At 33.5% G+C, this 18112-nt stretch overlaps 1 protein-coding gene across 1 annotated transcript in view; it reads right to left on the bottom strand.

The window, feature by feature from the left end:
• Positions 1-18112, bottom strand: part of IQCB1 (IQ motif containing B1) — a 73794-nt gene that overhangs the window by 25732 nt on the left and 29950 nt on the right. The window contains exons 6-10 of the mRNA XM_050781844.1: positions 17464-17557; positions 15892-15991; positions 7109-7287; positions 4992-5101; positions 3333-3442 (exon numbers count right to left, since the gene is read on the bottom strand). Of these exons, the coding sequence (XP_050637801.1) occupies positions 3333-3442; positions 4992-5101; positions 7109-7287; positions 15892-15991; positions 17464-17557 (593 nt within the window). The remainder of the gene's footprint in view (positions 1-3332; positions 3443-4991; positions 5102-7108; positions 7288-15891; positions 15992-17463; positions 17558-18112) is intronic.

Genomic DNA, 18112 nt, shown 5'->3' with positions numbered 1-18112 from the left:
CTCGGCGCACTGGCTCACACCTGTAATCCCAGCACTTTGGGAGGCCAAGGTGGGTGGATCACCTGAGGTCAAGAGTTCGAGACCAGCCTGGCCAATATGGTGAAACCCCATTTCTACTAAAAATACAAAAATTAGCCAGCTGTGGTGGTGTGTACTTATAGTCTCAGCTACTTGGGAGGTGAGGCAGGAGCCTGAACCCGGGAGGTGGAGGTTGCAGTGAGCCGAGATTGTGCCACTGCAGTCCAGCCTGAGTGACAGAGTGTGACTCCACCTCAAAACAACAACAACAAAAAACTACCTCTGTTTCTAACTTCTAATTGACTATAGATTATAGTGTTTAATACTGCATCATCAATATTTTAAATATCATTTCATACTATTAGTACGAAAAACATAGTAATCATTAAAATTACATCTGTTAGAATATTTAATCTGTCAGAAAACCGGGTTTGGGAAACAATTTAGGTATGTAGGCTATGAAATACGGCAAAAATGAAAAGACTATGGAGCATGAAGGTGGAAGTAAAGTACAAACCAGAAAGACAGGACAAAAGTGAGGTTTGGTGATTTAAATAGGGACTAAATTGTAAACAGATGTGCTTACTGGATTCATGTTTCACTTTCATGTTTGAAAACATTAGGAACTGATGTGATTTCGAATGTAATTCCCCCATTTATTAATAAATAACATCTAGTTATTTTGTTCAGAGTTTCTATAATCACTCAAAAATCAAACAATTATTCTTCCAACTGGTTTCTTTGTAAGAATTAGTAGGCACTGGACCACCTGGCCTCTGTATTACACTTCTGAAAATAAAATGACTGATCAGATGTCATATTCTGAAAATAAGTAAATTCCATGATTTACATTTAATCAGTCTGAATTTTTATCATTAAAGTGGGAGTTGACCAAACTTTCTGCTGCCAAGACACTGTGCCTCAGAGGGAGAGAAAAAAGATACTATTCTGCATTTAAGAAGCTCAGTTTCAAGGTGAAATCAACAAATGTAATTAAAACACTTAAAAATCAGCACTATGATAGAGGTAGGTAAATTGTAAGGTTTCTCTAAGAGAACTAGAGCAGCTGTTAGCTGCTTCAGAAAACTTTGCTGAAGAAGAGTACTTAAGAGACAATAAAGTTTCTGAATATGAGAAATGACTAAATAAAAAAGAAACCACTATGAAAGTGCGTTAGCAAGGGTGTGACTATGAAAGAATGCCTTTTGCTGAATCTAAAGAACACTAATCAATCTGAACCCATAAGTGTGACTGGTAGGCAGTCCCTCTCCCAAAACCATGGGAGGGGGAAATTACTGAGATAAGACCTGAGCACAAAAAGACAGAAATAACCTTCGGAAAAAAACCAAGCTACAAAGGAAGCAAGAGACATTTGCATGAACTGTAACAACTAATAGAAGAGGGAAGGTGCTGAACTGGAGCAAACTGAAAATTAAAAAATTAAATAGAATCCAACAGGTTAGAACTGCATTTCAGTATATTCTGGAACCTCAAATGCAAAAATACTGGAAAGGTAACAAACACAAAATGTGAGACTTAAATAATTTTTGCTTCACCGTTTATCTTTTTTAATGGAAATATTTATAACTCTTCTGGTCACATAAAGAAAACAATGGAATTTCTATTTTAAAATAATGGAATATTAGATTCCATAGAATTTTTCCACTTAGAAGTGGGAAAAAATCTGTAATCCTGGGCTACTTTTAAATAGAGATTTTAATATTGAAAGAGAGAGTATATGAGCAAATTTGGCAACTATTGTGGGACTAAACATTAATGCTCTGAATCCATGTATAAGGGTGCCTTTAAATTTAAGATGCCCGATAATTAAGGATGACAGCAGGTAGAACCCATAAGTAATACCTACTCTATCTGAATTCACCACCAAAGGCAATACCAAGAGCACCTCAGATTCTTTGGGTAGAAAAATATATACTGTGACTCAAAAAGTACTCAATATTTCCCAGATTTATCTAACCACAGAAATGCTTTAAAAAAAAAAAAAACAGTTTGTAAGATAGGCAACAAACTTTGAGTAATAATGGATCGATAACACTTGCCTCTCAGTATTATCTATCTAACGCATCTATTTGTCTAGCTAGATTTGTAAATTTTCAAGGACAGAAAATGTGCCATACGCATTTTTCCTCCTATCATTTTCTAAGTGCCAGAAAATATGCTAAAAACTTTGTATTATCTCAAATTTTACATTATCTTGATCATACAAGTGTATAAACTATTATTCTCGTTTTATAGATTGGAAGTTTGAGGCTGAGAGAGGTGGGGCATTGTCCAAGTTCACTCAACCAGTAAGTTGCTGAAATGAGATACAAACTCGAATCTGTTAAACTGCCAGGGGATGGATCCCCTGGCATATACTAGGCACTTGATATGTATTTAAAAATTAATTCTTTTCTTTGCTACCAATAATATTCACACCCAATAATATTTTAAATCCATCTTTAATTCTTCCCTGAAGAAAACGTTAATCAATTAATAGGATACCCACTAAGAGACACAGTTAAGCTAGAGTGATTTCAATGTCTTCAACTCTGTGACTACATAGTATTTTGAACCCCAGAGCTATTTTTAAATGTTTTTATAACTGAGAAATGTATCTGCAGTTATTAAAAGAATAGTTTCAGTTTTCTTTAAAAAACTAACTTCTGTAAAATGCCAGTTTCATTTTAATGAACTAAAGCTTGGCTGTAAGTTAGGCTGCATGAAAAAGTCACCTCTGAAACAGTTCTTCTCTATCATAAATTACCTAGCAGCTAAGTTACTTTTTCTTGTTCTGTGACCTTGGAGAATCTGGATTGGTTAGTCATTTCAGAAAGTGGGCTATGTCTTCAGTATTTCCTTTTCAGTCTACTTGAAATAAATGCCAAACTATATCATAATTCAATGAAGATATCCATCCATGCCATATTTATTCAGGAAAATCAGGTTAACAGACTTAAACTCTTATATGCATACATGTTATTGTTATAATTATATACACACAATCATGATAACTGTTGGTTTTAAGGGTTTAATAATATAACTATCGTTGGCTTCCTTTGTAGGCTTGTCCCCTCCCCAAATATCTTAAGTGGATAGGATTGTATATTTAACACATCAGATGCCTGTCTTATGTCCTTTGCTTTGAAAGTGCATCTGGTTACTGGAGTGTTGGTACCCAGAAATGTACAGAAAAAGAACGAAAAGATAACAATAAACATACTAGGAAATTTTTTTAAAATCACCTAAATTTCAATTCAACTGTACTCTAGTAAGATTCTCTGATCATCAATCCCCTTACCAAAATTTTTTACCTGAAACTCCTCTGCAAAGCAATCACAGCAGATGGAAGCTTCTTTAATCTCTTCCTTGTCTGAAAACCCTTCCAATAGGCTTGAATTAAGCATGCTGCTTGATGTAGTTTCTGAAATTAAATGCCAAAAACAACTTAGAGATATCTCTAGGAAGGTCTTAAAAATTTAATACCTCTTAAAGTATCAGGCCAGGGCAAGTATTAATCTCTAGCTCTAACAAGATGGGTAGGGATATTAAACCTTACCTCCCAAAGGAGGTATGTTAGGCTCGATAAGGCAATTTCTAGAACATACTCAAGATATAGTCTAGTTAGCTCCAAATTCTCCCTGGATAATCTCACTTCCATTTCCTTTTCAAAGATTTTATAGTCCGCCTGACCTTTCATAATCTTTTTTGAGCTACCATGTTAATGTTTTTATTTAATAGGCAATCAACCTAGTTAGGTTCAAACTATAAGCTCTGTTGACCATTGTGGATGGTTGCTTGAATCTCTGTCTAGTTCTGTAAGCTTTTGGTATGCTATTCTCCTGATGAACCATTGGGCTTAAAAGGTCAGTGAGCTGTCTGAGTTCTTGACTGAATTCTGTTACAGTCTCCTGTTTACTTAGTAGACTTCTGAGTCCTCACATGGAATGAAAAAGGGTACACCTATTAATAATAAAATGTGATTTCTATGATTTTGTTACCTAATCAATATGAATTTGAGCACATGCACAGTTTTGAGATTAATCTAAACTCATGATGGTTCATATATACAGAAAAAAGAAATTCCCTTCTTCTGCATTCTTCCTTCCAGCCTCCCCCAACCCATTCTCCTGCCTTACTGGACTTCTTTTCATGGTTTCTGCTTGTATTTTTAAATTTATTGCCTTTTTGGTTTTGGATTTTAGATACACAATGTCCCCTTTTCCTTTTAAATTAAAAAATATCTTTAGTCATTTTAGACGTTTTCCATATTTAAGTCTTTATCTGGAAATCAGAAAGCTATATGCCTCTTCCTGTTGGAATGGGCTATTTAGAGCCATCATTTTGAGTATACTAGAGGAAGTATGATGAAATAATCAATAACCTGCTGCCTCAAATTTCTAAATAATTTTTATTAAGACCATTTCTTACACAAAGGAAAAGGTGTTATTGTTGTATCTCAAAGAACAAGAAGGGTAGCCATAGGTGACCATAAATACAGTTTGCTACCATTAGAGATTTTTTTGGAAAAACAATTTTAAAATTTTAAATAGCTTATAGATAAAAGATAAACATCAGAGATGGGGCTTTCATGAAAAATGTTGAGTGAAACTGATGTGGCAGTATCTATAAACAGATGAAAATGGGAGATTGAAATTATGTTTTTCAGCAGGTTGAAGGCGGAGAGATACAATTTTGTAACATTATATTTTAAAGATGGGGTTTTGCTATGTTGACCAGGCTGGGGTGCAGTGGCTATTCATGGGTGTGATCATAGGGCAGTCTCCAATTCCTGGACTCAAGCAATCCTCCTGCCTCAACCTTCTGAGTAAAAATTTTAAAGATATTTCTATTTTGGGAGTATTTTGCTTGAAGTCTTAAGAGAAAGAAAGTGAGGAACATGTAAGGAAAACTAAGGTTTAATACAGTCAGCGAATATCATGCAATTTTTTTTTTTTTCTGTAACTTAATACCTGCTCTTCTACTTCCTGACAGACCGTTGGGCATAAAAGGCCAACGAGCTGTCTAAGTTCTTGACTGAATTCGGTCCCAGTTTCCTGTTTACTTAGTAGACTTCTGAGTCCTGAAATAGAATAGCAAAACATACAACTATTATTATAACAATAAAATATGATTTTGTTATCTAATCAGTATTAATTTGAAGCCAAAAAGTCTGGCTTAAAAACAAATGAAAACAAGATTAATCACATGATTTTTCTTTTTCCTTTTCTCAGAGACTTCCAGGTTGAAATCTTTAAGATATTCCTCCCTCCTGAGAATTCTTCTGTACTCAATTGTGGGATCTGATAAAAAGAAAATCAGTCTAGACAATCTCTTTAATAAACAAAAAAAAAAAGGAGGAGGATGGAATCACTGTGGTAAATCAAAAGGTAGAGATAAATTTTTTTTATTTGAGCATAAATACTTTAAGTGGAAACATTTTAAAGGTAAATTACTACAGACACATATTCAGTAAAAGCTTGTCCTGTGGAAGCACTCATGCAGATTATTATTAGTCATTATTAGTTAAAAAAGATTATTAAATATAAACATATGATAACATATATAATTTGGGGCAAATCAATAGGTTCCTGGGAAAACATTATAGGTGAAGTGCTACAACACTAGGCTAGTACATTTTCATGCCAAAATAATACATAGCAGTAGTAAAAGGTACAAAGTAAGTACCATTTCCAGGTACTTGAAATGGTGTATTATAATGTGTGTATTCAAAACAAATACATAAGGTAAAATTGCCTTGTAGTGTATCATTGGGGAAACCACTGTATGGATCTTTTAATGCCTTATACTCTCTTCAAGACCCAAGTTCTCAGCAGTATTAATAATTGTAAAATATTTTCAGGAACCTGAATTAGTTCTGCTATTGAGATATAAGTCAAAGAAAGGGAGAAGGATTCAGGTAAAATTCCTTTATAACGACTCTGTTGGACATTCACATTTCTTTAGGAATTGAATTACAGAATTGGAAAATGTCTATCTGGCACAGTATCAACTAAAGAACTCCATTACTGGTACTTTTCCTCTCTATTCCTACAATACCCCCAGTAATGACTAATGCAAGTTACATTATTACAATGTCTTCAAAATCATCAAGAATGATAAAGACTTTTCTAGTAGTTTAGGTATTAAATACATCATATTATATTCTAACCTTTAAAAATTCCCATACAGTATCACCCTATATTAAGAAGTATATTTAATGGACTAGAATCCCATTTTCTGACCATGTTGAATAAGAAAAATAGGTTATAATACATATATGGCTCTGGTCATCAAAGAAATAAAACAAAGGTAACATATAACTTTGCTTGGCAATTAAAAAATATATATACTACCTTTGTGATCTTGGAAAAATTACCATGTCTCTGTTTCTATATCTATAAAATAAGGATAAGAATATCTATCCCATAGGATTGTTGTGAAGATTAAATATTTTAACGCATGTAAAGTATATAGAATGTGCCTGACATACAGTGAATGCTCAATTAAATGAAAGCTATTATATAAGAATGTTAATACACTTACTCCTTTAATCCTCAAAATGTCTGACTTTTAATTCACATATGTATTTGAATTTGGAGGTAAGGCAACTTTTTGTTTTTTGTTTTTGAGGAAAGACAGTGTTGAGTAATTATGGATAGTTCAAAATACCATAAGGGTATTTTGCACAGCACCATTTTCTCCACTAAAGCCATTTCTCAAGCACAGCACCATTTTCTCCACTAAAGCTGGTCTTGCTAAGGTCACTGATCTTTTTGGTCATTATTTTACTAAACTATATGGTATATCCAACACATAACCTTTTTGTCAGAGAGGGAGTAAATATTCATTGCAACCTGATCAGAAAGGTATCTTCCACTTGCTATCTGTAGTGACATGAAGATAGCTTGATTATATAAAGACTTTTTTTTTTTTTCTGAATTGGTATAAAAATTGATGCCAATTTTTATGTAGAGTTTTATCTACATAGTTATCAACTCTTTAAAATATAAGAATTTTGTTTTTCATAAACCATCAATAAAAAGTTTCTTTTTGAGAATCCCAAGTAAAGAAAGAATGAATGCACTACCTTTGTAGCAGGTACTTTGTCTCAGTAAAATCAAAATTTCCTGATGGGATTCAGCCATCAACAGTAGGAGTTTTGTAGCAGTACTTCTTATGACTGGACTAGGAGTTGAAAAAAGCTTGAAAATAACTTCATCTAAAATTGAATACAGGGCTTTTCTTCCTATTCTGAGTAAATCACCACTAATAGAACAAAATAAAAAAAAAAGTGCCATTACTAATTGATGCACAGGTATCACAACAAATTTAAAATAAAAGATTCAGTAACTTGATGGCAGACTGTGTCCTCATCCAAGAATATAACCACTTTTTAAAATATATGTTGGTTCCAAGAATATATCATATTCAGTCACTTAATATTTATTGAACTCCTACTATGTGCAAGGTACCATGTGTGCTAGGTACAATAGAGAATACAAAGTAGCCAAAGGCCCTCTCCTTAGAGAAGCTTGCAATCAAATCAAAGAGGAAAGATAAATGTGCAAAATACTAAATAATAAATAATTTAAAAGCTTCAAGGCAATGATAAAAGTGAAATCAAGACATGTACACAGTTAATTGTTAAATGATGTACAAAGACAAAAATGCCACAGGAATTCTACCATGTGCTTAATATAGGAGAAACTTAAAATCTTTCCTTGGTATTTCCTTTATTATACTAACAACCCATCTTATATTACTGATGTCATGAAAAATTATCTAAAACTTAGAAATAGTCAAAAGAAAAAGGTTAGTGAGTGTCCTTTTATTTACCCCCTTAAGGAGTATGTGATTTTCTAGGCATATGTACCTCTGTTTAATTTTCTACTCACTATTAAAATATTTTACAATTCTGTAAAAATAGAGGTTGGCTGGTAGAAAACAATGCCAAAGATTCTTATCTAAGAGCAATGTAAACAGACTCTTATTCAAAGCAATACAAATGATTTCTGTCCAGTAGAAAAGGTAATTCTAAAGGCTACATTGCTTTATAAGTCATATTTTCCTATTAGCAAATTTTTAAAAATCTATCAGCAATTTATTTCTATATTCCTTCAACAAACCAACTCCATAAATCTATTTTCCTCAAATTCTCCTTTGAACCTGTATAAATATCTTACTTGTTCCCTCATTAACGAGTTGAATAAAATTTTGAGCAGTCAAATTTTATATTTGTATAAGACTCATGTTTGAGCTTTTTGAAAACTATACTTTAGTAGTTACTAAAATAATTTTGTTAAGAGAAAAGAGATCAGCAACATATCTTAAATGTAAAAATCTCTGGGTTGAAAGACTTTATAAAGTTATCCAATTAAAATATGTGAGAATCTTTGTGACATCTACTTCTGTGCCCCTGTGTCTCTTAAATGCTATTCCCTATGCCTAGGATGCTCACCCTTTCCCATCAGTCAATGTCATCACACCATTCAAAACTCAGATAAAAAATATGCTCATCTCAGAAAGCCTTCTACAGATATCCCTATCCCAATCTTATCATATCTTTACTCCATACCCCACCAAGAGTTTGTGCTATAATGTAATATAGTAGTTTAAATGCTTTTAGATGCTTTTCAACCTCCTAATCTTAAAGACATCCTCTCTATACCACTACCATCTTATCTCTCTGCTTCTCTTCTAATCCAAACTTCTCTGACGCCACTACCTCATATCTCATTTCTTAAACCACTGCATCTAGTTTTCATTTTTTACTATTTCACTATACTATCCTTGGTAAGTTCATTTCATCAGTATAACTTCCCAAATGTCAAGTCACATATATATCATGAGTGATTCTTTTCCTAGACTTGTTTGTATCTGATACTTTCTACTTAGCTTCTATGATACAAAGTTCTGGTCTCCCCTCTACTTTCCACCCATACTTTTCCGATCATTCTTTTTCATTTGTCTTTATGGGCTCCACTTCCCCGATATAACCCTAAAAGGTTATTCCCCAAGACTCCATTTTCAAGTCATTTATTTTCTCACTGTATTCATAATTCCTATCAATCTCACTTTCTGTCATGTTTTTCACTACCATGTATAAGCTGATTTGTAAATCTGTAACCCTAGTCCCCACCTCTTCCAGAAGTTAGTTTACCTATTCACCTGATGGACATTTGAGTTATAGCTAGTCCTTGGTTTTTACAAATAAAGCTCAATGAACATTTGTGTATAAGTCTTTATATAGATACTTACTTTTACTGCCTGTTGAACTACCTATACTCAACATAACCAACATTGAATTCGTCATCTGTCTCACAAAACCAACTCCTTATATATTCTACATACTACAGTCTGTCTAATCACTCAATACAGAAAACTTGGTATATCCGACTGCACCATTTATTTTACCTACCCCATATCAAAACATTTACCAAGTCCTCATAATTTTTGTTAATAGCTTTTTAAAAATATAATTGATATACAACAAACTGTACACATGTAAAGCATATAATTTCATCAGTTTGACCTGTTTCACCAATATAAAACAAGAAAATGAATATATCCATGACCCCTAAAAGCTTCCTTGTATTTCACTGTAGTTCCTCCCCTGTTGCCTTCCCTGTCATTCTATGCCCAGGCAACCACCGATCTGCTCTCTGAGAAAGTTCCCTTCTATTACTACTTTGCCGAGAGGCCTTTTTTAAAAATTAAAATCAGGGGTAGATAATGGATTTTGTCAAAAGCTTTTTCTGTATCTACTGATATGATGGTTTTTTTTTTTTTTTCATTTTTAGCTTGTTAACATAAGTTACAATGACTGACTTTAGAATATTAAACCAGCCCTGAATCCTGGGATAAACCAGACTGATTCACGATGTATTAACTTTTTAATATATTGCTGAATTCAACTTATCAAAATTTTGTTCAGAACATTTGTATCTATGTTTATGAGTACATTGATGCGTAGTTTCTTATAATGTCTTCGTTTAGTTTTGTATCAGGATAATGCTGACCTCATAGAATGAGTTGAAAGTGTTTCCTCCTTCTCGACTTTCTAGAAAAGTTTGCTTAAGATTATTATTTCTTCCTGAAGTGTTTAATAGAATTTACCAGTGAAAAAGCCATCCAGACCTGGAGTTCTCTTTGTGGGAAGGTTTTTAGCTACAAATTCAATTTTTCTTTATAGCTATCTATATTTGGGTATATATTTGGGTTCTCTATTGCTTCTTCAGTAAATTTTGGTAGTTTGTGTCTTTCAATCAATTTGTCCATTTCATCTAAGTTGTTAAATTTATAAGCCTAAAGTTGTTCATATTATTCCCTTGTGATATTTTTAGTATCTGCAGGCTTTGTTACAATGTTACCTCTCTAATTCCTGAGATTGGTCATTTGTATTATTTCTTTTCCTTTCCGTATTAATCTTAATCTTGCTACAGGTTTCTTCTTCTCAAAGAGCCAGTTTTGGTTTAATTTGCTTTCTCAAAGAACTTCAATCTTCTCAAAGATCCAGTTTAAGGTTTATTTTCTCTCACTTTTGCTTACTATTTTATTGATTTCTGCTCAACCTTTATCATTTTCTTTCTTCTGCTTAGAGTTTAATTCCCTCTTCTTTTCCTAGTTTCTTAAAGGGGAAAGCTGAGGTCAATGATTTGAGATTTTTCTTCTTTTCTAATATATAGGCATTAGTGATATAAATTTTCCCCTAAATATCATTCTGCTTTAATTAAGAATTTCCCCAGAAATTCTCATGTTGTGTTTTTATTTCCATTCATTTAAAAATAATTTCTAATTTCACTTTTGATTTCTCCTTTGTCTTGTGAATTATTTAGATGAATGTTATTATTTCCCACATATTTAGGGACTTTTCAGAGATCTTCTGGGTATGAATTTCCAACTTAATTCTGTTGAGGCCAGAGAACATACTTTGTATAACTGAAATCCCTTTACGTTTTTCTTGTTTTTGAGACAGGGTCTCGCTCTGTTGCGTAGGCTGGAGTGTATTGATGTGATCTCAACTCACTGCAACCTCTGCTTCCTGGGCTCAAGTGATTCTCCCACCTCAGCATCCAAGTAGCTGGGACTAGAGGCACGTGCCACCATGCCCAGCTAATTTTTTGTACTTTTTGTAGACATGGGGTTTTGTCATGCTGCCCAGGCTGGTCTCGAACTCCTGCAGTGCTCTGCTCACCTCAGCCTCCCAAAGTGCTGAGATTACAGGCGTGAGCCACTGTGTCTGGCCCCTTTTATGTTTCTTGAGACTTTATTTATGGCCTGGAATATGTATCCTTCTTTGTAAATGTTCCATCTGCATTTGAAAAGAACATGTATTCTGTACTGTTTGGTAGAATGTTTGTAAAATGTCAATTAGGTCAAATTGGTTGATATTACTGTTCAGATCTTCTGTGGTCATACTAATTTTTTGTCTACTTATTCTATTAAACATCAAAAGAGGTATATTAACAACTTTTGCTCTAATTGAGGATTTCTTCTTGTAGTTCTTGTCAATTTTTGCTTGTGTATTTTAAAACTCTATTAGGTAAATAAACACATCCTTTTGATGAACTGACTTTTTTTCTGATTATGAAATAACTTTCTTTAGCACTAGTAATATTCTTTGTTCTGTAACTTACTTTATCTGATACTAATACAGGTACTTCAACTTTCTGTAGTATAAGCATGGTATATCTTGTTCCACCCCATTACTTTTAACCTATTTGTGTCTTTATATCTAAGGTGCATTTCTGGTAGACAGCATATAGTAGGTTTGTACTTTTTAAATCCAATCTGTCAATCTGTCTTTTAACTTTAGTTTTTCAACATTTACGTTTAATATAGATAGGTTTAAATCTACCACTTGGTTTTGTTTCTCCTTTGTTCTTTTTTTTTTACTTCCTTCTTCTGGATTGCATATTTTTTAATGATTCATTTTTATTGCCTTTGTTGGTTTACCAGATGTAAATTCTTTGTTTTGCTATTTTCTTCATTGCTTTGAGGTTCAAAGTATACATTTCAATTTATCACAGTCTTATCACTTATCATAGTGATATTATACCACTTCATGTATAGTATAAAAGCTTTACATCAGTATACTTCCATTTATCTCCTCCTAGCCTTCATGCCCTTTTGGAATACATTCTACTTATGCATATGTTCCTCAAGTACATTACTATTTTTGTGTAGGCAAATATATTATAGATATATTAAAATAATATAAGAAAAACTATCTTATATGTTTATGTAATCACCATTTCCGATACTCTATTTCTTTGTGTAGACGAATTTCCTTTCTGGTGGAAGGACTTCTTTGAATATTTTTTGTAGTGTTGGTCTGCTAATGATTTCTGAAGAAGTATTTCATCTTTGCTTTTGAATATATTTCTGCTGAGTATAAAATTCTAATTTGACAGTTTTCTTTTTCAATATTCAACTGTCTTTTTACTTGTGGTGTTTCTGATAAGAAAGTTGCTGTCATCCTCATCTCTATTTCTGTATATAATGTTTTTTCATCTCTGGTTGCTTTTAAGATTTTTCTCTTTATCACTGGTTTGAGCATTTTGATTATTATGTGCCTCAATGTAGAATTTTCTTCATATTTATTGCCCTTGGGGTTTGATGACCTTTTGAATCTGCATGTTTATAGTTTTCATCAAATTTGGAAAATGTTAAGCCATTACTTCTTCACACATTTTTTTGTCACCCTACTGCCTACTTTATGTACTCTGATTACACTTATGTAAGGTTGCTCAAAGTTGTCCCACAGTTCACTGACATGCTTTTATTTCCTTTTGTTTCTTTTTTGTTTCATTTTGGATAGTTTCTACTGATATGCCTTAAAGTTCACTAATCTGTAATGTTAATCTGCTGTTAATCCCATCCAGTGTATTTTTCATCTCAGATATTGTAGATTTCATCTCTAGAAATTCACTTTGAGGCTTATATGTCTGTATTCAACTTTTTTAATATACGGAATATGGTTATATGGTTATAATAACTAGTGTCCTTGTCTGTTAATGCCAACATATGTATCAGTCTTGATTAACTAATTCTTCTCATTTTAGATCCTGTTTTCTTGTTTATTTGCATGCCCAGTACTTCAGTACCAGTAAAATCAAATCACCTGTTGAATCGTAGTATGTTTTGTAACATAGTCATGACTGCAGAATCTATCAGTTTGTAGTAACGGCAAGAAATAGTTATTTTGCAGTAATAAAGAAACAGAAAAAAAGAGTCATCAAAGCAAATATTCTATGATGACACAGGTGGGATTTTTCTCACCCTTTTAAAAGCCAAATCGAAAGATTTCTAGTGAACTTCCTACCTTTGTATAACCTACAGTAAAAAAAAAATTTTTAAATACAGCCAGGTTCAATAACCACATGCAGTTAAATTACTTGGAAACAGTTTGACCCTTTTGGGTCTTGCTTTTATGATCTGGAATAGTGCTCATTCTAATGTGAATTATTCCTCACTACTGGGGTAAAACCTTCCTGAACACTCTACCCAATGACCCATTGTTTATGAGACTTTCCAGTTTGGCTGTTGGAAACAGGTACTATTTCTGGCCCTGTGTGAGCTCCTTGCACTGTTCCTTTTAGTCCTTTTGGATTATTGTTTTCCCTGGCGTTGGGTAGTTCCTTACATATATGTGCAGATCAGTACTCTACTTAATACTTGAAGGATACCGTCTGCAGATCTCTGGGGTTCTTTATGTGTATAGCTCTCTTCTCTAGTATTCTGACTTGTGAACTCTAGTCATCTTGTTCTCTCCAGACTCTGGGCTCTATTGCTTTAACTAAAGCTTGCTAGGATGCCTCTGCCTATACTTCAACCTGAAAACTCTCTCAATACTGTAAGTTAGAGCATTGTAAGACTCACCTTGTTTATTCCTTTTTCTCTGGGCTTACTTTCTTTCACTGACTGATATCCAGTTTCTTAAAAAATTATGTTTCATGTTTTTGTCCTTTTTTTCAGATGGGAGGATAAATGCATCCCTACTATTCCATCTTGATCAGTAAAGTCTTGATGATTTTAATTCTTTTTTTTTTTTTTTTCTTTTTTTTTTTGAGACAGAGTCTCGCTCTGTCGCCCAGGCTGGAGTGCAGTGGCCGGATCTTAGCTCACTACAAGCTCCGCCTCCCGGGTTTACGCCATTCTCCTGCCTCAGCCTCCCGAGTAGCTGGGACTACAGGTGCCCACCACCACGCCCGGCTAATTTTTTGTATTTTTTTTAGTAGAGACGGGGTTTCACCGTGTTAGCCAGGATGGTCTGGATCTCCTGACCTCGTGATCTGCCCATCTTGGCCTCCCAAAGTACTGTGCTTACAGGCTTGAGCCACCGCACCCAGCCTAATTCATTATTTTAAAAACTCCATATCCCAGGTACCAATGCCCAAGGACAAGATGTCATTACTTCACTTGGATTAGTATGATTGCCTTTTTTGTCTAGAGTTTTCTTTTCTTTTTCTTTTTTTTTTTTTGAGACAGAGTCTCGCACTGTCGGAGTGCAGTGGCGTGATCTGTGCAGGGGCGCGATCTCGGCTCACTGCAAGCTCCGCCTCCCGGGTTCACGCCACTCTCCTGCCTCAGCCTCCTGAGTAGCTGGGACTACAGGCGCCCGCCACTGCACCCGGCTAATTTTTTGTGTGTTTTTAGTAGAGACAGGGTTTCACCGTGATCTTGATCTCCTGACTTTGTGATCCGCCCGCCTCGGCCTCCCAAAGTGCTGGGATTACAGGCGAGAGCCACCACGCCCGGCCTTGTCTAGAGTTTTCTTCCCCTTAATCTTTCCTTCACATAGTCACCAGAGTAACAAAACTGAAATGTAATCTGACCACTTTTGTCTACTTTAAAAATCTTCAATGGTCCCTGTTGCCTATAGGATAAAACTTCATTTCCTTAACACAGCATATAAATTCTTCATGACTTTGAGTCTCAGCCGAGCTTGCTAGCCACCTCCCTATATGGAAGGTTAAATCCCAACAATAATGAATTTGTACCTACTCTTCATCCTCAGCATGTTGTTTCTTATCTCTATTTTTGCTTATGTTGCCTGTAAATACTGCTTTCTCTTTCTCCTCTTCCTCCCTGGCCAATATACCATCCTTGAAGTTTCATCTCAGATATTACCTTCTCCAGAAGCATCTCCCCTCAGTTTGGATTAGAAGGTCCTTTAACATTTATGGTCACTTTTAATATTGTAACAATGTATTATAATACAATGATGTTTGTGTGTCTGTCTTTTCCATTCTATTGTAAGCTCTTTGAAGATAAGGTTTATATCTTAATCAACTCTATAATTATAATGACAGACACAGCAGCTGCATAATAAATTCATACTAAACTGAAAGAATGGATTATTCCAATTGTGTATACACTGCCCTTCCATTTTACCCTGAATAATTGCCAATTGCTTCTTTTATACCCTTCTTGAGCATCTGTAAAAATACCAAGCTTGAAGTTATTCAATAAATGTGATTAAACATTTTTTGTTGTGATTTTTCTTCAGAAATCACACTCAATATTTTTCTTCAGATATCACACTAATTCTCTTCTTTAAGCCTGAGATTTGAGCTAAAATCTTAAGCTCTGGGATAAGGTATCAATTTAATAATACATTTCTAGTCTTTTGTAGTATTTTATATTTTTTTCTGAAAGACAATGGTGATGGAGCTTCAGCATTATATACAAGTATATGTACTCTATATTTGTATATACATTATATATACATTATATACAAGTATATATACTATGAACTTGTATATACATTATATACAAGTCATATGCAGTCAATTTTAACAAAATTGGAATAAAATTGGTAATGCTTCTGATTAAAAAAACAGTAACATTTTGTGAAAACCAAGTAACCTGTTGATCTGTAGTATATTCTGTAGCATCATCATGACTGCAGATCCTATTTGGACATTGTCAGCTTGCAATAAATGTAAGAAATGATCACTTTGTAGTACTAAAGGAAAAGAAAAAAAAAAGAAAGATTAAAGCAAACACTTTACAATAACAAAGAAAGATTTTGTTCTTTTCAAACCAAATCAAAGCATGACCATTTCTGCTAAACTTTCTGACTTTGTAGACTCTACAATAAAGAAGATTTTAAGATGTAAAATTCATGGCAATTTTACATAGCCATAAATAAGTCATTTCATTTTTATGAATATAGTCAGACAATAGGCATAAATACTAAGGTAAGAATCTATTGTTATCTCTCTCTAAATAGAAAATAACATATCCTAAATCTGAATCTTTTTCTTCTATCAATGAATTTCAGTGAATAAAAACAAATTTTCTGCAAAGACAGAATATAAGGAAATGGAAATGGCACAGATGACTACAATTGGTTGCTCACATCCTTAAAAAATTTAATTTTGTGACATACTGTTTTATATAATAATGAATACATTAACTACAAAAATTTCCTTTTATTGATTTGTAATCTTTAAGCTCTGAGCAGCTAGTTATAACGATTTAGCACTGGATACTTATACAAGTGGCTTAACCTCTTAGAAACTATTTCTTCATCTGTAAAACTAGAAATAGCTCTCATATGAGCTAATGTAAAATATCCTAGAACAGGGAACGTTTCTAACAAATGTCAGTTTCCATTCCATTCCATACTCAATAACTGAGCATAACTACCAAGGTATTAGTTATACTAACTGAAAGTAGTTGCCTTTGGAAAATGGGAAATGGAATGGGCATGAGAGCCAGGGATTGTGTGTATGTTTTAATGATCCTTATAGAACTATTTGACTCTTCAACTTATGTGCATGCAATGATTCTGAGGAGAAAAGCTAAAAGTAAAATTTCAGTTCAAGTATTACTTAAAAAATATTCTTAGAGTGTTACATTTATATTAGATGAAATTTTTCTAGGAAGAGCGCCATGAATGTAACTAAGAATTATTTTTTCAGTCTTAAGAAAACATAAAACTCATACATGTTTAAATCTCTCAATGTAAACAGAAATATCCTATAACTTCCAAGTTCACTAAAAGGTCATTAAATAAAAGTTTACTCTTACTTGGATAGTTAGACTATATGAGTTAAATCATATCCACCCTGAACATAGGGATTTCTCTCACAATACATCTAAAACACTGACTGCAATCTTTTAAACTTAAAAGTTATTTTCAGGAATAAACTGTCCAAATTATCATTTGTCTTCATCTTAGATTTGCTAAACAGAAAAAGCTAAAGTTTTATTTCAACAGTATTCTCCTTAATTTAATATTCACATTGTTGATGTTGGCTATGTAAAACTGGAATATCCATTTTTAAAAATTGTGAGTTTATTTCAACATGGTTTCATTTCAGTGAGGTTATCTGCACAGTTAATGTGGCATTTGTTTTTGGAAAAAAAGATCAAACTGTTAGCAGTTGATTCTACAATAGCTATTAGTTACATTAAAATCTTTTCTCTTACCATTCTGAATAAGTTCAACATGGCCTCCCAAAAGCCAGAAGAGAGAATCAGTCACAATTTGGAAAAAGTGTAGTAATTCATCTTTTTCTTCAGCCTTAACATAAAAGATAAGCCCAGTTTACTTTTCCATAGTTTTTTTTTTTTTTAAGGAGACTTCTCTCTGGGGAGTTAGAGTATACAGTTTCTGGATCTAACTTAGCCATTTATGAGGGACATGATTTTGTTGACGTTAGTTTCTTAATTTGTAAAACTTGTGGTTACAGGATAGTAGTATCTACTAGAAATGGTTGTTATCCAGATAAAATAAAACAATATAAGTAGTGTGAGGGCTACAAGTTGATACACTAGGATTTCTTAATACTTGCTATGCATCAGAATCACCTGTTGAGCTTTTTAAACACATCTATGCACAAGCTTTAGTTCAAATATACTGAATTTGAATCTCCAAAGGCAGTCTGGATATCTGTACTTGCACAAAGTTAGGTGGGTGATTTGGTTATACAACTCGGATGAAAACAACTGCAATATGCAAATGTAGATGTCAGCATGAGAGACATTATTAATAGTGTATTTCAGTTCCAGTTTCTACTCATAAGTTTAGGAGGACAGAGATCATGTCATTTAGCTCCCCATACAAACTCAGTTTCTA

Source organism: Macaca thibetana, chromosome 2 (genome assembly GCF_024542745.1).
Source record: "Macaca thibetana thibetana isolate TM-01 chromosome 2, ASM2454274v1, whole genome shotgun sequence".
Classification (NCBI taxonomy): Eukaryota; Metazoa; Chordata; class Mammalia; order Primates; family Cercopithecidae; genus Macaca; species Macaca thibetana.
Note: the sequence above shows the minus strand (reverse complement) of the source record. Positions and strands in the feature narration are given on the sequence as shown.